General features: G+C 43.4%; 1 protein-coding gene across 1 annotated transcript in view; it reads right to left on the reverse strand.

Annotated features, from left to right (window-relative positions):
• Nucleotides 1-478: 478 nt before the first annotated feature.
• Nucleotides 479-24,021, reverse strand: part of GRK7 (G protein-coupled receptor kinase 7) — a 36,078-nt gene continuing 12,535 nt past the window's right edge. The window contains exons 3-5 of the mRNA XM_061193606.1: nucleotides 9,118-9,392; nucleotides 6,555-6,556; nucleotides 479-813 (exon numbers count right to left, since the gene is read on the reverse strand). Of these exons, the coding sequence (XP_061049589.1) occupies nucleotides 479-813; nucleotides 6,555-6,556; nucleotides 9,118-9,392 (612 nt within the window). The remainder of the gene's footprint in view (nucleotides 814-6,554; nucleotides 6,557-9,117; nucleotides 9,393-24,021) is intronic.

Consider the following 24,021-nt stretch of genomic DNA (forward strand, 5'->3'; position numbering starts at 1 on the left):
AATATTTATTTCCAGGTTCAAAATCCCTTTCATAAGTACAGAAGCAGGAGAAATACTGAAAGATGAAAGGAAGAAAAGATATAAACAAAGAAAAGCTAAAATGATTATTTACTAAGAATTGCAAATGCTCGTTTTCTGAGCACACCACAAAGTTCCATTCTCTGTTCCTAGGACTTCGTGTAATTATCAGGGACATGATGGCAAAGGCTCATGCTTTTAGTTTAGCGAAATAAACCTGAGTGTTCCTTTTCCCAGGTCTCAGTGAAAACTGAGACTGTACTCTTCTTTATGAAGGAAGAAAGAAAGAATAAAGAAAGGAAGTAAGTTAGGGAGGAAGGGAGGAAGGAAGGAAAGAGAGAAAATATGTCTTAGTGGTTCCTGACTGATCAGTGCTCATTCAACAGATTTTCACGTATTAGGAACATTCGAGGATTATGTCAGCTGAGACTCCTGCTGCCCGTGTGGTAGAGAGAACAACTTATAATAGCAAACATATACCAGACTTAGACGAATTACCCTCCCCGCAACCTGCGGGCCTGTTGGGGTCATTCAATTCGGCAAACAGTCCCGTTTCTATAATCTCTTCCTGCCAAGCTATAGGGACAGCACCTGTTGCAAATCTTTGGAAGAACTGCGTATCTTTATCATCAAATTCGACTCCTTGAACCTCAGAGAAATCTCCAATTTCATCGGTATCTTTGGCATAAACCACTGATGGGTCTGGCACAAAGGGAGGCTCAACTAGGCCAGCTTCCAGGCGAGGAAAGTTGATGGTTTTAAAGAAATGGTGTTTCCTGGGATCATCAGACTTTTCTCCGTGAAGAAAGGAGATGGCCAGCCTGAGACACAGTAACAAACCCAAACAGGAACTGTTCTAGCAATTCAAAATATGTGGTCTTCTTTTCCTAGAATACATTTCATTTTAATTGCAGAGACAATATAACATAAAGAACAATTTAGAAAAATTACAACTTTCAAAACCACCCACAGGGAATTCCCTGGCAGTCCAGTGGTTAGGACTCCACGCTTTCGCTGCCGAGGGCCTGGATTCGATCCCTAGTTGGGTCCCATGAGCCACACATGGCCAAAAAAAAAAAAAAGAAAAAAAATTACCCCACACTTCTACTATATGCAGATAGTAGCATTTTCATTGTTTGTAGATCACCTTCACATTTAGATGTAATTTTTAAAAAGCCAAGTAGTTGACATGACTTTTGTTCTTGGTGTTTCATGGAAACACCAGCAAAATTCAGTGGGGTCAGAACCTCCTTGCCTGCAGCTTCCAAGTCACTCACTGCTTCTTGCTCTGTCCTTCAGGGTTACATAGAACAAGTGAAGCATGTCTGTTCTTACCTGACCACCACTTACATTTTAAAAGACAGCAGTCATATCTCCTCACTCTTCATATGACATGATTTCTAGGAGCCCCACCTACCTCCCTCAACTGCCACAGTAATCTTTAAAGACTTTTAAATAATCCATTAGCAATTTTTAGCAGCATAACTGAGCATACATTCAGTGCTCAAGACTACAGTTGTTTGTTATCAAACCCTCCTTCCCCATGCTAGAAATTATTCTAGTATTTGCCTTAGAATAAGGGGGGAAAATGTGTGTTTCCAGTTAGTTGTGTAACCTTTTATATTAGTTAACTATTGCTGTGTAACAGATTGCCCCAACATTTAGTGGCTTAAAACAACAAACATTTGGGACTTTCCTGGCAGTCCAGCGGTTGAGATTCTGTTCTCCCAGTGCAGGGGGCCCAGGTTTGATCCCTGGTCAGGGAACTAGATCCCGCATGCTACAATTAAGAAAGAGTCCACATGCTGCAAATAAGAGTCCGCATGCCGCAACTAAGAGTCTGCATGCCGCAACTAAAAATCCTGCATGCAGCAATGAAGATCCCGTGTGCTGCAACTAAGACCCAGAGCAGCCAAATAAATGAATAAATAAATATTTTTTTTAAAAAACAGGCTTTATTTAAAAAAACAAAAACAAAAACATTTATTATTATCTCACAGTTTCTGTGGGGCAAGAATCTAGACTTGGCTTAACCGGGTGCCTCTGACTCAAGGTCTCTAGAGACATCACGGTAAAGCTGTTGGTCAAGGCTGTGGTCTCATCTGAAGGTTCGACTGGGGTGGGGGGTCAGGGTTGGGGTAATCTGCTTCCAGGCTCACTCATATGGTTATTGGAAAGCCTCCATCCCTCACCATGTGAGCCTTTTCACAGGGCTGCCTGATACCATTGTAACTGTCTTTCCTCAGGACAAATGGTCATAGCAAGAGAGAGACAGAGAGAGAGCTCAAGATATAAGACACAGTATTTTTATTACCTAATCTTGGAAATGACATCTCATTACTTCTGCCATATTCTACTTGTTCGAAGCAAGTCAGTACGTACAAGTAAGTCCAGCCCATCCTTAAGGGAAGGGGTTACTCAAGGGTGTGGATGGCAGGAGGTAGGGATCTTTGGGGACCATATTAGGGGTGGTCTACCATACACTTCTCTTGGTTCTTCTTGAGTCCAAGTTTTAAAGAAATAAAAAGAGGGCTGTTTTGTAGCATCAGGTTCAAACGATTTTTTTCTCTTTTTCCTTTTTTTTTGAAGATTTATTATTTATCATTTATTTATTTATTTTATTTATTTTTGGCTGCATCGGGTCTTAGTTGCGGCATGCAGGATCTTCGTTGAGGCATACGGGATCTTTCATCATGGCGCACAGGCTTCTCTCTAGTTGTGGTGTGCAGGTTTTCTCTTCTCTAGTTGTGGCGTGCAGGCTCCAGGGTGCGTGGGCTCTCTAGTTGAGGCGCGCGAGCTCAGTAGTTGTGGCATGTGGGCTTAGTTGCCCCACAGCATGTAGGATCTTAGTTCCCTGACCAGGGATCGAACCCATGACCCCTGCATTGTAAGGCAGATTCTTTACCACTGGACCACCAGGAAAGTCCCCTCTTTTTCTTTTATATGAGTAGGTACGCTGGTCTGACTAAGAGATGTCTTCCTTTTGGAAGAAGTCAATTTCTGTCATAAATCAACCTTAATAAAGCTAATTACACTCATGGTCTTCCCTTTTTCATTTTTGTTCTAGTAATCAGAAAGCTTTTAGGAAAGGGATTGAGGGATTCCCACATACATCCCCTTCAGAGACTCCCTACCGTGTTTGAGGATTACTGCAGCAGACTCTGTCCAGTAAGATGACTAGAGTTTAAACTCAATAATGATGTTACTAATAACAAGTGGAAATAACCAACATTTATTCAGAGCTACTCTTGGCCAACACGTTATGCTCTTCACTTACCTTGTCATATTTAACCATGACAACAACCCTATCTGTCTTTTAACTGTATTTTAAACTTCTTTTAACCTCTTTATACTTGCTTTTGCATTTATAAATAGCTGTGTATCTGAGAAAGCCAGCAAATATAGGTGAATTTTTCAAAGGAAAAATTGTAGTCAAATATTATCATGGAAAAGAGAAACTCAGTCGAAGGCTTCTGATGTCCAGCAATTCCCCGGTTCTTGTTTTGTGATTCAAGCCTAGCCCCATCCAGAAAGGCCCATCCAGGACTCCTTGGACTTTTCCCATTATGACCCCACTGAAAAGAGAGGTAAGGAAAACTGTATCATAAGATACTATAAGGTAACTCTGTTCTCCCCAAAGCCACTGAGTCTCCATGAATTGAAAGAGAGGGAAATGCAGGCTTGCCATCTATTAGAACCTACTGACCAGACTTCCCTGGTGGCACAGTGGTTAAGAATCGGCCTGTCAAAGCAGGGTACACGGGTTCGATCCTTGGTCCAGGAAGATCCCACATGCCACAGAGCAACAAATCCCGTGGCCACAACTACTGAGCCCCCATGCTGCAGCTACTGAAGCCCGTGCGCCTAGAGCCCATGCTCCCCAACAAGAGAGCCCACCGCAATGAGAAGCCCATGCACTGCAATGAAAAGTAGCGCCTGCTTGCTGCAACTAGAGAAAGCCCACGCACAGCAACGAAGACCCAATGCAGCCAAAAAAAAAAAAAAGAACCTACTGACCAACGCCTGTGTGGTTTACATCCTGTAGAGTAAGAGCCTTGAGGGAGGGTTAGTAAGATGAATTGAAACTTCAAGGATGGATTTTTTTAAAAAGTCAGATCTATTGAGGTATAATTTACACAGCAACATTTTAAAGTATCAGAAAGATTTGAGGAATGGGGGTTGGTACCAGATTTTAAAGGTGTCAGAACAAGGATAGAGGTAAAATTCCACCCAAGTAGATCAGGAATGAACCTCAGGCCTGTGTGTCTCAGAACAGAGGAGTTAGAATGGGACCAGATGCCATGAGGAAGGAGCTTGTACCATCTTGATGGCTGCTGGCAGGTATGAACACACTGTACCAGAGGTCAAGAGGGCATCTTTAAAGTCACTCTGAGCAGATTTAACTTGGATAAAGGAGAGTGCCCATGGGCTCGGTGACCGTGGGGAACTTGCCATACCAGTCCTCACATCAAGATGCACAGTTCTCTTATCTAGGAAATAGACTCACAGATGTAGAGAACAGACTTGCAGTTGCCAAGGGGCAGGGGTGGACTTGGAGTTTGGGATTAACAGATGCAAACTATTATATATAGAATGGATAAACAACAAGGTCCTGCTGTATAGCACAGGGAACTATATTCAGTACCCTGTAATAAACTATAATGGAAAAGAATATGAAAAAAAGAGTATATATATGTATAACTAAATCACTTTGCTGTACAGCAGAAATTAACACAACGTTGTAAATCAACTCTACCTCAATAGAATAAACTTTTTAAAAAATGCACAGTTCTTAACTAACATCTCAACCAGGCCCAGATGGCCTTGGCTTGTCCATTAGGGATGGCCAACTGCAGCCTTTTTGCAACTAGTCACAGAAGATGGGGGAAAAATGGGCCACACTGAGGTTTTCTTTATGTTCTTCCACATTCCCAGCTAGATGCCCCTGGAGGGCAGGGCCCATGCCTTATGCCCCTTTCCAATAAATATCTGTGGGTGCTGATGCTAACAACAAAAGACTAGGCTCTCCAACTTCTGTTCCTTTCCCTCTGTGTCCAGGCTACCGGAAAGCTGATCACTTGGCTCTTTTGCACTAGCCATGCTTACCTCAGTTGTGTAATTAGAGTGAAGGTTATTTGACTCTTGAACCTTTCCCTGGCAGATTCGTTCAGGGCTCTTTTGGGCCATCATCATGCAGTGCCCTTGGGCAAATAGGGGAGACTGTTGAGGGTGGCAGCACCTTTTGTAAGGGTCAAATCAGCAGTTGCAGGGAGACTTCTCCTGCTTATTGAATATATTTCAGAGCATTGACAGGGGCTATTGTGTTACCAAACCCCACACAGAGATTACAATGGATTTTCTAATAACAGTCAATGAAGGAAAGATACCAGCTGCCCATACACGAGGACCACACTGTGGGGTTTGGTCTGCCAAGAACAGTGCCTATTGGCCTGAGAAGCACTTAAGTCAGAGACCTGCATGGTTATTTGCCCTTATTTGGCTGCACTGTCTGATCAGAATAAATCCTGCAAAATATTTAAGTCTTCACCTTTTATTTTATTGGAAAACACCATAGTTGACCCTATCTGGAGTCCCTGTGAGATGATCAGAAAAGCTTTTGGCTTCTCTGCAAAATTAATTCACAGACCCATAAAGGCAAAAGGGGAGATTCCCTTCAGTGATGTCTAAGGAAGGAGAAGGGTTTTTTTTGTTTCTTTCAAATGCTCGTGAATGCAACAGGGAGGGGGCACTTGACCTCTCCGCTGTGTAACACATTGTCTAGGTATTTGCTCGGTTTTGGAGGATGCCCACGAAAGTAATCAAACATTATCTCATTTAAATGAGTGTTTAAAAAATACAAAGAGTTGAAATGAAAACATTGGAAGGTTTTCTCTTTCACTGAACAGCTGGTTTTTATATGCTTTCTCTCTAATGTTGTAAACAGTTTCTATACAAAACAGTCACAACAACAAATGCTTTTTAAGAAGGTTTTGCTTGACAGAGCAGCTTCAGGCCGTGATCCAGTGCTTTAAGGTGGCGTTTTCCTGAAGAAGTTAGTCAATGTTTCATTTTACAGATTCAAAGTGTGCTTATAAAGCACTGAGATAGATTTTTATTCAAAGACACCAAGTGGGTTGTGTTCCCTTCAGGGAAGTCATCTAAAGAGACTGTTCGCTTCTTTCACTGCCTTGGCCACTGTTGGGACATCCTCTGATTCCCCCGCATGGGCTTCAGAGCCAAGATGGTAGAGATGGTCTGTGTTCACCACATCCAGCTCTCCTCTCCTTCCTGGACAGACAGAAAGCGGCACTAGCCAGCTCCCTTGCCCTTAGGCAGGGCCCGAGGACTCATTCCGTCTGACAGAAGTGTATCTGAAATGACCTGTAAAGTGGGTCTGAGGCAGGACAAAGCTCCCCAGGTTCTCTGCATTCTCTCTTGTTGCCATAGCAATCGAAACCACCAGTTCCAGTGGGGCTGAAAGGTGGAAGCAGCCTGAAGCTCTGAGTCACCATTCAGAAGGGAGATACCTGGAGAACCCCTGGACCCATAAGGGACTTCATGTGAATGAGAAATAATCCTTTAGTTTTAAGCCGCTGAGACTTTGGGATTTGCTTGTTATCACAACATGGTCTATTTTGACCACACTAATACAACAATGTTGGAATCTACACAGGAAAATCACTTCCACATTTTACTTTCACATCAGTGAAGAGTTCCATCTCATTTCAAAATACTCATTTGTTATTTTGGTTATCTTTGAGATGCTTTGAAAGTCATTACAAATGAATTTTGTTTCACTATTTAAAAAAATCAGATCAAAAATAAAAAGCTTGCCTCCATATGTAAACATTGTGAGCTAAGGCAGCCCTGTTCTAAAGCCTCCACTGACAACTACTCAGAAGATTTAGAGTAATTTGGCTCTCTAAGTTTTGGTGTAATATTACAAATCAGTCATATTACTTTATGGTTGTAACTTTCTTTTTGTATGTATTTTTAGATTTTGAAAATTCAGTCCAAGTAATTTAAGACACACGAGCTCGTAGTTTAGTCAAATTATTATCTGATATCACCCTTAGAACTAATTAATAATAATTGCTATCACACTGAATGATTCCTAACCTATGTTATATCTAACTTTGCAAGCATTATATCTAAACCGCAAAATATCCCACTGAATTAGTTAGGGTTCTTTAGAGAAACAGAACCAAAAGGGCGCTGAAGGGGTCCAGGATGCACAACGGTGGCATAAAAATTATTTTGAGCTGAAGTTATTTGAGGGTCAACAGATGCAGGTTTTGAACTCCTCTTGTCTGCCTTTAAGATAAGCAGAGCCTTGGAAAAAAACTCAACTTATAAATCTTCTCCCCGGGAATTTCAGGAGTTTTGGAACCAGGAAAGATTGACTCTTACCACCAGTGACAGAACTCAGCACCACACCTAAATAGACATTGCCACAAAGCTATCATATCTCCCATCTATTCTCCTAAGGGCCATTTATCTTTCCTAAAAGTCAACTGTTCTCCCATAAGTGCCCTTACCCCACTATTTCAAAGAAGTCATTTGTTTTCCTGTAAGTGACCTTCTCCCCATCCCCTTTCCCTATTAAATGGAATATAAGCCCTCAATTCTAACTGCCACATAGTCACACTTTTTTGTGAACTCTTGTGTATGTACATAAATAAGAATCTGTCTTTTCTCTTGCTAATCATCTTTTGGCAGTTTAATTTTCAGGCTTCCATTCCTAAACCTAAGAGGGTAGAAGAAAAGTTCTTTCCTCTCCCCCCAGTACGTGTGTATGTATGAGAGAGAGAGAGAGAGAGAGAGAGTTTACTTTAAGGAACTGGCTCAGGCAATTGTGGAGGTTTGGCAAGTTCAAATTCTGCAAGGTAGGCTGTGTGGCTGGAGACTCAGGCAAGAGTCACAGTTCAAGTTCAAAGGTGGTTTGCTGGCAGAATTCCTTCTTCTCCCAGGGAGGTCAGTCCTTTTCTATTAAGGCCTTCAACAAATCGCATGAGGCTCATCCACATAATGAAGAATAACCTGCTTTACTCAAAACCTAATCATTTATATGTTAATCTTACCTAAAAAATACCTGCACAGAAACATCTAGAATAGTGTTTGATCAAATATCTGAGTACTGTGGCCTAGTCAAGTTAAGACATAAAATTAACGAGCACACCCACAAAAAACCCCATTTTATATATGAGGATATTGAGACTCCAAGAAAGTAATTCAGTTGCTTGGGGTAAAATGATCAGTATGTAGCCAAGCTGGGACGTGAGTCTATGTCTGTGACTTGAAAACCCTTGGTTTTCTCCTTACATAACACAGTTACTCACTGCCAAGGGTCTTTTCATAGGTCAGGTTTTCTTATTTTTTTCTTCTAAAATATCTTGATCTTATTATTCCTTTGTACGCAATAAAACTTGACTTTCCTCAAGACTAATTTCAACTGTACTTAACATAGCTGGCAACATCATATGTACTTAATAAATATCTGTTGACTGATTAATGATATTTTACAGAGATGCGTAAAAGGGGCAGAATCTTTCACTTTAAAATACATCTTGGAGGACTTCCCTGGTAGCACAGTGGTTAAGAATCCACCTGCCAATGCAGGCGACACGGATTCAAGCCCTGGTCTGGGAAGATCCCACATGCTGCAGAGCAGCTAAGCCCATGTGCCACAAATACTGAAGCCCGCGTGCCTAGAGCCCATGCTCGGCAACAGGAGAAGCCACCGCAATGCGAAGCCAGCGCACGGCAACGAAGAGTAGCCCCCACTCGTTGCAACTAGAGAAAACCTGCATGCAGCAACGAAGACCCAACACAGCCAAAAATAAATAAATAAATAAATTAATTAAATAAAATTTAAAAACTGCAGTATTTATTTTAAAAAAAATACATCTTGGAGATTGTTCCATATCAAGTGTTCACAGTGTTTGAAAGTGTTGAAAATACTTAACCACATAATATACAATTAATAACAGGAAAATACTACTACTACTTAATCCCAAGCCTTTGTCATTAATCCAAAGTATTCTCCAAATCCCTGTGGAAATGCTGACATCACTAATCATGTCTTTATATGATAGTTACCTGCTTCCTAAGCGTTGCTCTGGTGTCTTAGCCAAGAAGAGTCTGCAAATGTCTTTTGCTTCCTCTGTGAAGTTATCGTGTTGGAATCTGACTTCCTCTTTCAGTGTTCTTTGCTTTAAATCCTCTTTACTGACTTTTTCCTTGTAATCTTTGAATGGTGTTCGTCCAGCAACCATTTCATAAATGCTGCATCCCATTGCAAACCAGTCCACAGGATAGGAATAACTCGCTTTTTCCATTAGGATTTCAGGAGCCATATAACCATTGGTTCCAGCCTGTAATGCCCCAAACAAAAACAAAACAAAACAAAAACACTAATGTGAGTGTAACAGACACTGCTGATAGCCTACACAATACCCATTCTCCTTTTCTTTGTTTTTTTATTATTTTAATTATTTTTTGGCCATACAGTATGGCATGTGGGATCTTAATTCCCCTGACCAGGGATTGAACCCACGCCCCCTGCAGTGGAAGTACGGAGTCTTAACCACTGGACCGCCAGGGAAGTCCCTGATTTTAGGATTGTAAGTCATATAATCATTGGTTCTAGCCTGTAATGCCCCAAACAAAAACAAAACAAAACAAAAACACTAATGTGAGTTGAACAGACACTGCTGACAGCCTACTCGATACCCTTTCTCCTTTCTTTCCTTGTTGAGGGAACCCTAATTTACTTGGAGTGGCCATGTGTCTAACCTATTCTATTCCCTGCTTTCCCAGCAGCCTCTGGTGCAGTCAGGACAGGCCATGCAATCCATTCTGGCCAATGAGACGTAAAGAGGATTTGGCTGGAGTGCATTATAAAAGAGACAGATACGGCTGATCTTGAAGTGGGAAAATCACCTAGACTCTCTTAGTCCCCTCACCTCATCTTTAAGGTAAAAAGTTCACGCGGCTATCTCTAAGATTCCCTAAGTTCTGCTTCTGCTTTTTATTCACAGATAATAGAAAATTAGATGCATGATTTTTTTTAAGTGGAATTCTTTATTGCTAATATTGGACGTTCACATAATACTATCTAGTCTATGATTTTTTTACTCTATTTGCTATGTAATGATACTAATATATCAGCCATCTTTGCCTGTTTGTCTCTGCACTGAAAATTTAATACAGAAATTTTAATCCATAAAATTCCACACATGAAATTTCATTTAACATGCAAGACTATATATTGTAGGCACACTTCTACCGACAATGTATACCAAATGACCATTGGGTTAATGTGTGTATACATATATATATATTTAAATACACATAGCATACAATTTACCATCTTACCATTTTAAGTGTTTAGTTCAAGAGTATTAAGTACATTTATGTTGTGCAATGAATCTCCAGAACTCTTCAGCTTTAAAAGCTGAAACTCTATACCCATTAAACAATTCCCCATTGGGCTTCCCTGGTGGTGCAGTGGTTAAGAATCAGCCTGCCAATGTAGGGGACACGGGTTCGAGCCCTGGTCTGGGAAGATCCCACATGCCATGGAGCAACTAAGCCCGTGCGCCACAACTACTGGGCCCAAGTGCTGCAACAACTGAAGCCCACGCATCTAGAGCCTGTGCTCTGCAACAAGAGAAGCCACCGTAATGAGAAGCCCGCGCACTGCAACGAAGAGTAGCCCCCGCTCGCCACAACTAGAGAAAGCCCGTGTGAAGCAACGAAGACCCAACGCAGCCAAACAAAACAAAGCAAAACAAAAAAACCAGAAAAAAACCCAAAAAACAATTCCCCATTACCCCAACTCCCCAGGCCCTGGCAACCGCCATTCTACTTTCTGTCTCTATGAATCTGACTATTCTAGGTACCTCATATAAGTGGAATCATGCAGCATCTGTCTCTTTGTAACTGAGTATAATTTCAATACATTCATTCATTCAACAAATACATACCTTGTAATTATAAAGTATATACTTACATTATAATATGTTTTCATAAAAACTAAGCTGCTTTTGGTTAAAGTATAATCTATAACCTTTACAGCACTTAAAAATGCAAAGAACACCCTAAAATGACAGTAAGCTTCTATTAATATTTACATAAAAATGAGAACATAAATTATTGGCAGAGTTGTGAGAAACAGATGTGCTCTGTAATTTGACTCAGATTTTTAGGAGAGCAGTAAGACACAGAGCATAGAAAATGAGATGTATCAACTGTTCCTGTTCTTCAACCAGGTCACTTGACTTTGGAGCAAGTAGCTCAAAGAATTGACTCAGAAGAAAGGTAAAGGAATCTACATCGCGATGTTCATAGCGTCATTATTCATAATGGTTGCAAGCTGGAAACACCCAATGCCTTTCAATAAAGACAATAGACCAGGAGACTTCCCTGGCAGTCCAGTGGTTAAGACTCTGTACTCCCACTGCAGGGGGCACGCCCACGTGCCCTCCATGCGACCAAAAAAAAAAGAAAAAGAAAAATAGACGAGAGTCTAGTGTTAATACCAAGAAGTGCATATATGTAATGGGTTTCGCGTGTTGATTATACTGATTATAAATGTGAATTCAGTACATCAAAAAAGGTTGGAAAGTGTTTTTAGTTGTTTACTGGGTGATTTTTTTCTGTCTAGTTGCTTAAATATATGTTTTTAATGTATACAATATATGTAATACCTTAGGAATATTAAATTTCGTGGATGATTTTTACATGGATAACAACAATGAAAAACATAAATGACCTAAGCACTAATGAGGAGTAATTGGCTTGAGCAAGAAAACTGTGGAAGTGACCTGGGTCTGACAGGCTGGGCATGGGTCAGCGTGGCACTGCTGTCTTCGTAGAAGTGGATATGTAATTTGGGTGACCATATGTTCCGGTTGGCCTGGGACAGTTCCAGTTTACATCTGTTGTCCTGGCAGCTTGTCCAGTGTTACATCTGCCCAAACAAAAGGGTGCTGTAGGCTCCTCTGAGGCCCAGGATACAGTCTTACTCATCTTTGTATCAAACTGGGTATTTACCCCCGAGCCTCCCTTGCTGCATGCCCAACAAAATGTTTCTTACGTAAACAATAGTGAAGATGGTAACTAGATGTTTTCCATTCATTATCCAACAAATATTTGTTAAGCCACACCCTGCAGTGATTTCTAGGGATACCAAGACATACTAGGCCTGGCCCCTGACCTTGAGGATTTATAGGCTGGTGGAGACAGGTCAAAAGGTTAATTCAGTAAAGGAGGGTAAATGCCTTAATGGGAGTGGAAAACAAACATAGGGAGGCCAGAGGGTGTGTGTGTGTGTGTGTGTGTGTGTGTGTGTGTGTTGGGGATACTTCACTGAAAAGTGACAGCCGAGCTGAATTATGAGGGAAGAATCTGTCACAAAGAGAAGGCTGTCCAGGTAATGGACATGTGCAAGAGATGGAGTCCGGAAAAATGTGGGGTGCTCTGGGAACTTTAAGTAATTTGGCATTTCTGGAGTATAAGCTCTGTGGGATGCAATGGTGGGAGGGGAGACTGGAGGGGGAGATGTAGATGAAACTGAGAAACACCGTCTGCCAAGGTAGCGAAAGTCCATTCCCAGGCTCCCTTTTCCCTTTGTCCCTTTACTATAGAGCCAGAAGGCTAAGCACTCCACCTCCCAGCCTCACATGTTGCACCGAGGGTGGCCATGGGATAATGTGATATGAGCTTTACTTGAGAGGTGTGCAAGGTGAAGGCACTGACGGTTGGGAAAAAGCTTAAAAAATGGGGGAAATATCCAGTGAGAACACGAGTAAAACTTAAAGTAAGTCCTTCATAATGTTTAGTTTTCATGTAAGAAATACACACTCATTTTTTAAATATCTCATTTTTAAAAGCTCATTCTCTAATTTTAAGTACTTTGAAAAGGAAAAAAGTAATATTTATCAGAGGAAAAAGAAAGTTAACTAGGCCAGAAAATAAGACATATATTTATAAATTTCTTATGTCAGAGAGCATGGTATTAAAAATGTGAAGGTCAAAGCACATGTTTAACAAAAAACACTGCAAATTTTTCATCATTGCTCTTATTATCTTATGTAACCTCACCTTGAATGACTCAGAATAAACCATTTTGTGTGCTCAACAACAACAACAACAAAAAAATGGGGGAAATACATGAAAGATATAAGATGGATTAATGGATCAACAGAGGGATGGATAGATGGACGGACATGTGATAAAGCAAGTCTAATAAAATGTTAATAATGCACAATGGAATATTGTTCAGCTATAAAAAAGAATGAAGTATTGACACATGTTATGACATGGATGAACCCTGAAAACAATATGCTAAGTGAAAGAAGCCAGTCACCAAAGACCACTTACTGTAGGATTCCACTGAAATGCAATATCTAAAATTGCATGCAACCAATTTTAGTGGTTGTTTAGGGTTGGGAGAAGGGGAATGGGAGTGATTGCTAATGGGTAGGGGGTTTCTTTTGGGGGTGCAGAAAATATTCTAAAATTGTGATAATGTTTGCATATCTCTGTGAATATACTAGAAACCACTGAACTGTACACTTTAAATGGGTCAATTTTATGGTATTTAAATTATATCTCAATAAAACTGTTTAAAATGTCAAAGGTAAACTCTAGGTCGTGGGTGTACAGGTGCTCGCTGTGAATTCCTTCAACTTCCCTGTATGTCTGAAAGTTTTCATAATAGAATGAACAGGGAAAAAAGGAGTAAGGGGTGGGGGGATGTGATGCCAGACGTTACCACACTGGCTGCTGGTTCATCAGGCACATGAAACTCTTCTGCAAGAGTCACAAGGAGGAACCACAGGGGAGAGCAGAGGAGGATCATCTATCTGCCCAGCTCCCTCCCATCTCCTACTTCCATTAGTCAATAGTTAACCCCATATGATATCACTTATACGTGGAATCTAAAAAATACAACAAACTAGTGAATATAACAAAAAAGAAGCAGACTCACAGATACAGAGAACAAAGTAGTGGTTACCAGTGGGGCAAGGGAAGGGGGGAGGGGAAATACAGGGGTAGGGCTTTAAGAGGTACAAACTAATAGGTATAAACTAAGCTACAAGGATATATTGTACAACACAGGGAATATAGCCAATATTTTATAATAACTATAAATGGAGTATAACCTTTAAAAATTGTGAATCATTATACTGTACACCTATAACATATAGTATTGTACATCAACTATATTTCAATTAAAAAAAAGAAATGTCATTTTGAATTCTCTGACATGTAAATGTTTAATCATATATTGAGATTATATATCACTAAAAATAATAAAAAATAGAATTGTTAAAGCATGAAATAAAAAAGAATTACCCCAAAGCTAGCTTGTCTCTATTTCCAGATATGTCATCCAGACCCTTAGCAGTTGCCTGGAAAACCAGGTCCCACATCATACTACAGTATAATATTTCACCCAGCTCTAAAAGTGGAGGAGCAACTTGGCCTACAAGTGGTGCCAACAGGGTGTTGCCCAAGACAGAGAGAAAAGGAGGCCGTAGAGAGAATGTAAGAGGGTGTGTGAGGTTTGTGGCCCAGTACACCAACTTCATGAAATTTCTCAGTGATAGGCTTTGCTGTGGGGTATTTTTCATCCCTGGTGCTGGCTACTGGCTGGCCTCTCAATCCAGAAACTAATGGCTGTCAGTATTGGGAAATTTTCTCAAATTATTTCTTTGATCATTTTCTCCCTTTCATTTTCTTTCTTCTCTCTCCCCTCCCCCCTTTTTTTAAATCCTGAACTTATCCTTTGTGTTTCTTATTTTTCCTCCTATTTTCTATCTCTTTGTCTTTTTTTTTTTTCTGGGAGACTTCCTCAATTTTTCTTCTAACTCTTCTGTTTTTTTAAAGTACTTTATTAATGGGAAATTTCACACATACAGAAAAGAAAAGACACTAGAATAATAAACCCAGTGTACTCTATACCCAGCTTCAACAATTATCGACACATGACCAATCTTGTTTTCTGTGTCCCTACTCACTCCCAATGCCCCCCACCCCTGCCACTAACTTAGATATCATTTGTAAGTATTTCACTATGAATCTCTAAAAGGTAAGGTCACTTAAAAAAACAAGCAAATAAACACAAAGCACTACAAACACCATTATCTCACTTTAAACATAACAATAATTCTTGAATATTATCAAATATCTGTACATGTTTACACTTTCCCACTTGTCCTATACACTTGCCCTCTAAATAGTTTGTTTAAATTTAGGTCCAAATAAGGTTTACACAGTGTGATTGATTGATATGTCTCTTAAATCTTTGTGACTATATAAGTTTTTCCTCTCTCTCTCCTCACCCCCTGCAAGATTTTGTTGGAAAAAGAAAACTGGTTAAACTGCAGAGTTTCCCATAGTCAGATTTTGCTGACTGCATTCCTGTGGTGTTATTTAACATGTTCCTCTATTCTTTGTATTTCCTGTAAGTTGATAGCTAAATCAACTTACAGGAAATAGCTAGATCTAGAAACTTCTACTGAACTTTTCATTTCTGCAAATATGTTTTTATTAACATATAATTAACACAGAATAATGTGCTTATACTTTTGGTTCAGTAAATTTTGATAATTGACTACACCCATGTAAATACAACCCAAACAAGATAAAGAACATTTCCATTCATTTCCTTTGTGCCCCTTCTGGTTCATTCTCCTTCCCTCTTCCCAGGCAACCACTTTCTGATTTCTGTCACCATATATTAGTTTTGTTTGCTCTTGGATTTCACGTAGGTGGAACTGTATGGTAGATACTCTTGTGTCTGACTTCATTTTTTAACATAATGTTTTTGAGATTTATCCACGTTGTTCTGAAAGCATATTTATATATTTTTAATTTCCAAATGTCCTTGTTCTTCTCTGAATGTTCTTTGTTTTACAGCATCTGTTCTTGTTTCATGGATGCAGTAACTTCCCTTAAATCTCAAAAGATACTAATTGTAGGTTTTAAAAAAATTGTTCTTTTCTGCTCCCTGCATTGTTCCTGTTTCCTACAATTTCTTTCTTCTGTTTGTTTTGGCATTGTCTTTCATTTTGGAGGGTTTTTTCAAATGACAAGTGATCTTTGACTCTTTGTATTTAAGAGTGCAACACCAAAAAGCTGACAAGAAGCTTGTCAACTGATGGGCTTCACTGTAGGGTGATTATGCCAGGCCATGTCACTGGGGACCCTACCTGTATCTGTATACCTTCTGGGTTAGGCTGCTCAGTTTCCCCAAAGGGAGATCCTCCAATATCCCACCTGAGAGGTGTCAGCTTGCTTGCCCTCATTGTGGGAGCTGAGATGGGAAAGGGGCTGAGGGTCTCCCTGTATGTAGTATTTCATTCCTATAACTCTGAGTTGGGCTATATGTTCCTGGGTCAGGCTTCTCACTGGCTCAGTCTCTTGAGCTGGGGTGGGAGAGGCATGAAGAAAGACTATAAACAACATCCAACTGCATTTCAGACGGTGGTGATTGGTAAGTTCTACTCAGCCACATTTATTGTGAGCTTGCTCCGTGTGTGGCAAGCTTCCAGTGAGCAGATTTCAGAGGCAAGTGACTTTGAGGATTAAAATCGCTAATCAGGACACTGGATAAACATCAGTCGCTCAGTAGAAGGTGTAGGGTAAAAGTGGAGAGCATATGCCAGTCCTGAACAAAGGATTGTGAGACACACACCGGGAGAAAAATTGGAAATAATAATGGGCAATACTTATTGAGTGTTTATTACATGCTAAATATTTTGTCAAGTGCTTAACGTGAACTTCGTGTTTAATCTTCATGATAAACCTATGAGATAGAGACTATTTTATCCTCCATTTTGCAGATTAGAAAACTAAACCACAGAGAGGTTAAATCTTGCCTAAGGTCACCCACCCAAGATTCACGCACAGGCTTGCACTGTGAACCACTACATTACACTGCCTCTGTGGAAATAGGCGAGGTAGCTTTTTCTTATCCTTCCAAGTTCCCTTCAGGATTTCTTTTCTCCCTCTAGAGTATCCCCCTTCCCTCTCCCCATCTGCCAGGTACTAAGTCCTCATCTTGGTCCATTCTTGCTTAAGCTACTTCTCTTCTTTTCCCAACAAGTTCTCTGTTCTTTGCCTGCATCACTGCTCAGTCAAGCTGGCTGGGCTGCTCCACACCACAGAGGTTGCTGGTTGGTGGGGACCAGACCCTGAGCCATGCTGGTACCAACTTGCTCCCTCCCCCAGGAAACAAGTGAAGAATCGCCGGCCGTCTTTACAACACTATAGCCCCTTGGAATCGTGGAAAGAGCGCTAATAGCACGCAGGGTAACCTCAGATTCATTCCAAATAATTATCAGGACTCTACCTCTTGGCCCTAAAGACAGAAAATGTCAGTGATGGAATTCTGAAGGGCACCACCTCCTTGAAGAGTGGAGGTATTTCACAGGGGAGAAGAATGGAATTAGCAGCATACGCCAGAGTCTAAGCACCCAAGTTCCATCGCAGCCTCCAGCTGAAAAAATTAATTGCCTGCCCTTTATGCCATTTGTCTTCTGCATGTGAACTGCCTCCTCAGAGTGGGGTGGGAGGAGAGAACGGGCCAAGCAGCATGGGGCAGGGTCTAACCACGCTGACCTCTCGTGGCTCAGTTTAACTCCTGCAGTTACACAGGGCCCCCGCACATCACTCTCTGTGGCATCAAAACAATCTCTTTCAGTCCGTGAGACCAACGACTGCCATCGCCAGGGCTGTAGGGATCACCCAAGTGTCAGCAGCAACAGAACTCAGTGGAGGTTTTTGTGTATAGTTTAACTTTTTTTTTTTTTTGCTTCATTTTGTTTTGCTTGGGTTCTATAGTGCCCTTTGGTGAGTCCACTCCGTCAGCACCGGGTCAGGCAAAACAAAGTATGCCCAGCATTCAGGGCATCAAGCATCAGGAAGCCAGATGGGGTCCAGACCCTTCCCCCCGGTGGGCAGCAAGAAGTCCATCTACCACTGTCATCACGTGTGGGTTGCTTAGTCCCATCAGGGCCACCTGTCACCTACAGGTGTCCAGACTTTGAGGAAGGTGGACACCCCAGGCTGAGATCGGGATCAGAGCCAGCTTGTGGGGACCTGTGTGGACACCCCCTGCCTTGCTCTTGCTGTTGGATGCTGGCTTCCGCTGACCCTGCAGTTGTTGTCACTCTCACCCCTGGGCCCACGGGAGCTAAGTGGCAGGGCCAGGCTGGGCGGGGTCTGCCCTGTGAGTAGCCCAGTGTGGCTCCGGGCAGGAGCGAACTGTGACCTCATCCGCAGGGATGAGAACAGGGAGTGGCCTTTCAGTGGGGGGTTGAGAGGGCATAGTTTTCATCTGACTAGTTTTACACGTCCATTAAGAAGGGTGCGTGTCCCCGCGTATGCTCGCGTGTGTTTGTGCAGGTCCTTCAAGGTCAAGGTCACTTCCAGGTCCCAGTGAACCTGAAAAGTTGGCAACCTTAAATTCCATCATTAAAAGAAATGCCTGTATTATCCTGGTGCCCTTGGTGTGGCCAGGCCAGGCTGGATCTACTGAGCCGCGCGGGGAGAAAGACGCGGTCAAGGAAGCTGTTTCTGCGTTTCCCGATGGCCCAGCAAACTGGCCGGCGGAGCAAGAAACCGCCCGCGGATGCCTCTTCCCCCCAGTTCATCACAAACCAGATCCACTCGACAGCACAATCCAAACAGAAGAGGGAATCAGAATGTACATCTTTTGTTTGCCGTGGCAGGAGAACTGTTGAGCAGAGGAAAAAAACAAGCTGAGCTTAGCGCTATCGGCTGTTTCCTGGGGCTCGCTCCTTCCTTCCTCCGAGGGGGGCCCGGCCGCTTTGTTCTCGTTCCCAGCTGCTCCTCTGCGCCTTTAAGCGGTGGCCTTTGCAGACCTCAGAGGAATGCGGCCCGGGACCCCAGGGGACTTTGCTCCGAGGCTCCGCCCTGTGTGCTCAGCCCCGGGCTGCAGCCTCCAGAGCGCGGACCTAACTTTTGCTCCTTGCCCTCCCGCCCCGTCGCTTTCTGCCAGCCACTTCCTGGGCAGGAGGGGGAGCCTCACCAGAGGGGCTTTCCTGCTCTCCCTGACACCCCTGGGAAGAGGGGATCCAAAAGAGGGATCCCTGCAAGAACTAATTCTGCAGCTATACAGTCTGGCATCAGTCTGCTCTGGTGCAGATCTCAGCTCTACCAATTACTAGAGCTGGTCACCCCCAGGCCAGTTACTCAACCTCTCTGAGCTTCACAGCTCTTACCTCATAGGACTGTGATGAAGATTAAAGCCATAAGACACACTGCGTGCCTTTCCAAAGCCTGGCACATAGCAGGCCCTCAATAGGTGTTAGCCACGATGGTCACCAAGCCAGGTTCTGGTTGTCTCAGGCAGGGCAGCTACACAAAAAGAAAAACCCAGAAGCCTCTAAGACTCCATCAGATTGAAAGACGGGCCTGGTACATCATCAGAGATCAATAGCTGTGATTCTTCCACTGGAGTGTGTTCTTTTGGTGGTTTCATATTCTGCGAATCTGGCCAGCAGCAGGCTGACGCCTATTTTCCATGGTGCCTCTAAGACACTCAGAATAAAATCACAAACGAAGCTCCACGTGGGTGTGAGGAAGTGAGCTTCCAGGCGAGCTGCGCCTTCATCCACTGCCCACCCGGCTGTAGCCTTGGGGTCCTGCTGGCTCCTAGTGTCCCTCAGGAAACAAAGCACAGCAGCAAAGGTCCTCTGAGCAGCTACAGTGCCTTTCAGGTGAGGCAGAAACAATGCAACAGTGGGGATCGTGGCAGAGGGTCTAGCGCTGGGCTTCTTGTAAAATAATCATAGCAATCATTTTGTGAGTGCCTACCAAGTGGCTGACCTCTGCTAGGCATTCATCTACTTTAATCTCATCAAGCCTAAGAGGGGAGCAGTATTAATCAGACTCAGAGAAGAGGCATGACTTATCTGGGGTCACATGGCAAGCCTAAGTGGCACGTCTGGGCCAGTTAGAAGAAGGTTCTCTGTCTGGGTTTGTGGTCAGCCTGTGCATCTGTACACAGCAGCCATAGTAAGTGGCAGAACCAGATTGGCAGACTCACTCTCCTTCCATCTTTTTGATCCTGTGGACCATATTTCATCAGCTGCACTTGATCTGAAAGGATGCTCTGAGCTTCCAACGTGTCTACCTCAAATTAGGTGATGCGGCAACGGTTTGTTCCCTGGATCATGCATCATCCTGCATGACAGCCCTCTCCTGCCGCACCCTGCAAGCCTCACGACTCTCTTTCTCTCCTCACTGCCACAACTCAGCAGACGATGTGCCAGCCTGGCACTTCCCAGGGAAGACGGAGGGCCAACCCATGCTCCACTCACCAAGCCATGCAGAGTGCCAGATTCTCTTGCCTCTCCCCCTTGTTTCCTATATCTGTGAGTCTGTTTCTGTTTTGCATATACATTCACTTGTACTATCTTTTACATTCTCCATATAAGTGGTATTATACAGTATTTGTCTTTGACTTATTTCACTAAGCATGATATTCTCTAGGCTCATCCATGTTGCTGCATATGGCAGGATTTCATTCTTTTTTATGGAGGAGTAATATTCCATTGTACATATATATTATACCCCATCTTCTTAAGCCAGCTCTCTGTTGATGGGTGTTTCCATGTCTTGGCTATTGTAAATAGTGCTGCTATGAACATTGCACTCCCCACCTCTTTACCCTCATCCCAACTCCCTCTTCCTGTTGGCCCTTCTAAGGCTGATTTTGTCACTTTCCTGCCTGGAAACCTTCAATGGCTCCCCAGCACCCTTGGCATTGGGTTCGAATGCCCTTGTCTGACTCCTCCAGCCCCCTAGGGCCTGACACAGGCTCCGCTCTCGGTGGCACCTGTTGTCTCCCTCACAGCCCGTGACTCCACACTCTAGGCAGCTGCAGAGTCACACTGCCCTTGACTGAGCCCCAGGCCTCCGGCCAGGGTTTTCACTGCAGCACTATGGACATGGTGGATCATTATTTGGGGGGAGGGGCTGTGGTGTGCGTTGTAAGATGTTCGCAGCATCCCTGGCCTTTACCCACAAGATGCCGGTAGCAACTCCCCAGTCATGACAACCAAAAAGGTCTCCAGACATTGTCAAAATGCTCTAGGGGCCAAAATCGCCCTCAGTTGAGGACCACCACCCTATGCCGATCCCTGTGCCAAGCTCACTCTCCTTTCTCTTCACCTGCCTCTCTTCTTTTGTTTTAACATCTTTATTGGAGTATAACTGCTTTACAGTGTTGTGTTAGTTTCTGCTGTATAACAAAGTGAATCAGCTATATGTATACATATATCCCCATATCTCCTCCCTCTTGCGTCTCCCTCCCACCCTCCCTATCCCACCCCTCCAGGTGGTCACAAAGCACTGAGCTGATCTCCCTGTGCTATGCAGCTGCTTCCCACTAGCTATCTAGTTTACATTTGGTAGTGTATATATGCCCATGCCACTCTCTCACTTCATCCCAGCTTACCCTTCCCCCTCCCCGTGTCCTCAAGTCCATTCTCTACGTCTACGTCTTTATTCCTGTCCTGCCCCTAGGTTCTTCAGAACCATTTTTTTTTTTTAGATTCCATATATTTGTGTTAGCATACGGTATTTGTTTTTCTCTTTCTGACTTGCTTCACTCTGTATGACAGACTCTAGATCCATCTACCTCACTACAAATAACTCAATTTTGTTTCTTTTTACGGCTGAGTAATATTCCACTGTATATATGTGCCACATCTTCTTTATCCATTCATCTGTCGATGGACACTTAGGTTGTTTCCATGTCCTGGCTATTGTAAATAGAGCTGCAATGAACACTGTGGTACATGACTCTTTTTGAATTATGGTTTTCTCAGGGTATATGCCCAGTAGTGGGATTGCTGGGTCATATAGTAGTTCTATTTTTAGTTTTTCAAGGAACCTCCATACTGTTCTCCATAGTGGCTGTATCAATTTACATTCCCACCAACAGTGCAAGAGGGTTCCCTTTTCTCCACACCCTCTCCAGCATTTATTGTTTGTAGATTTTTTGATGATGACCTGCCTCACTTCTGTTTGCCTTGTGAGTCTCGACTCAGTTGTCATTTCCTCCTGGAAGCCCTTCCTGACCCCATGACCCGATGTCGGGCTGGTGCCCTCCCTATGCACTCAACTTGGACAGTCTGACTGCTGTATTGTCACTGCCCTTTGACTTATCAGTCTCTTCCCTGTCCTGGGCTTCATGAAGGCAGGCATTTGTTTGCCTGGTATCCTGTTGTACTCAGGGCCAAGTCTGTACCTGTGACACAACTTCACCTAGTAAATCACCCTTGACACCCCTCTGTCCCTTAGCCCATGTTCAAACTATCACTGAGGCCCAGTCATTCTGGAATCTCTTCCCAGTTCAAACACTGTTCTCTGGCTCCACCACCCCTCCTGTTGGCTGAGCTGCCATTATCTCTCACCTGGATTACAAATGACCACAATCCACCCGAATCCCCTCTGATCTGCTCTCACTTCAGATGGAGTGATTCTTTTTCAAAACAGAATTCTAAGCGTCTTGACCCCTTTGGTTAAAGGCTTTCAAAGGCTTTCCAGTGTTCTTAAGCAAAACACCAAAGTCCTTAACATGGCCTGTCATGCCAGGTTTGGTCTGGTCCCCGCCACCACTCCAGCTGCCTGTGAATCATGCCTCCTCTTGCTTTGTGCATTTAATTTCCTGGCTTCCTTTCCCAAGCAGCATGCACTTTGCACTGGCTGTTGCCACTGCCTGGCATGCTCTGCCCCATCTGGAGTGGATACTGAGGTCTTCTGCCCGGTTCCTTCTTCAGGATCTCGGCCTCTACTCCCCAGCTGCTGGGCCCAGGGCTGGTCTCCAGTGCAGTCCAACAGGGCCCTGTGCTCAGAAGCAGCCCCGTGCTGGGGTCTCATGCTGTGTGGAGGCTGTCTTGACAAATTTTTGAATTTGTATCTTGTAAGTTAAGTCCAGTGAGACAGTGGAGCATGAATTTGGGTCTTGGAGTCTCAGCTCACACACAGTGCCATCTCTTGACACTTTCTTGCCTCCCAGTGATGGGTTCAGGGCTGTCTCCCTGTCCCCCACCTTGACTCTGCTCAGCAACTGTTGGCTACTTTTTGTCACCGGTGGGAGCCTGCATTTGGTGCAAGGAGGGCTGGGGTCAGGCATGTGCTTCCTTGGGTCCAGTTGTAGAGTGAGGCCCTGAGTGTCTGTGAGGGTCTCCACTGAATCCTGGTGGATCGCAGAGCCTGAGGGAGTGCAGCATGAAATAGCAAATAACAGGGAGTTCCCTGGTGGCCTAGTGGTTACGATTCGGCACTTTCACTGCGGCAGCCCGCGTTCCATCGCTGGTTGGAAAACCATCCTGCATGTCATGCAGTGTGGCCAAAATACAAAAATAAATAAATAAATAAATAAGATTTTTTAAATGTTTGGGGAAGAAAAAAGAGAAAGAAATAGCAAATAACAAAAACACCACGATCTGTTGAAAGATTGAGCATGGAAGAAAGGAGAAAGCTTTTGCCTGATATTTGGATAACGGGCCCCTCATTTTCATTTTGCTATGAGCCCTGAACATCAAGTAGCCAGCCCTGGCTGGGACCATTGACTGTCGATGGCTCAGAGCTGCCCCCTGCTCCCTCCACCTACCACCCCCCTATCCACCCCCCCTCACCCAGAACTGCCCTCTGCAGCAGGGAACTGCTTCACTCCAGTTTCTTCCTCCTTCTGGCAGCTGCCCAAGATCACCGACTGACCTTGGAGAGATACTAAAGCCTGGACCCTACCTCAGTTTGGGACAACTTGGAAGGGCCATCCCAACTCCAGAGCTCACTGAAGGAGTGACCTCACTGAGGGTCAGCTTCTCCCTCTGCCCAATTCTGCCTTCCTCATGCACGTATCTTATGAGAGTGGAAATCTGTCTCAAAGTAGTTTCCAGGGAACCCAACCAAGACACCACCCCAACTGCTTTGCTGAGTGAATTCCTGTCT

The sequence above is a fragment of the Eubalaena glacialis genome, chromosome 6 (genome assembly GCF_028564815.1).
Source record: "Eubalaena glacialis isolate mEubGla1 chromosome 6, mEubGla1.1.hap2.+ XY, whole genome shotgun sequence".
NCBI classification, from domain to species: Eukaryota; Metazoa; Chordata; class Mammalia; order Artiodactyla; family Balaenidae; genus Eubalaena; species Eubalaena glacialis.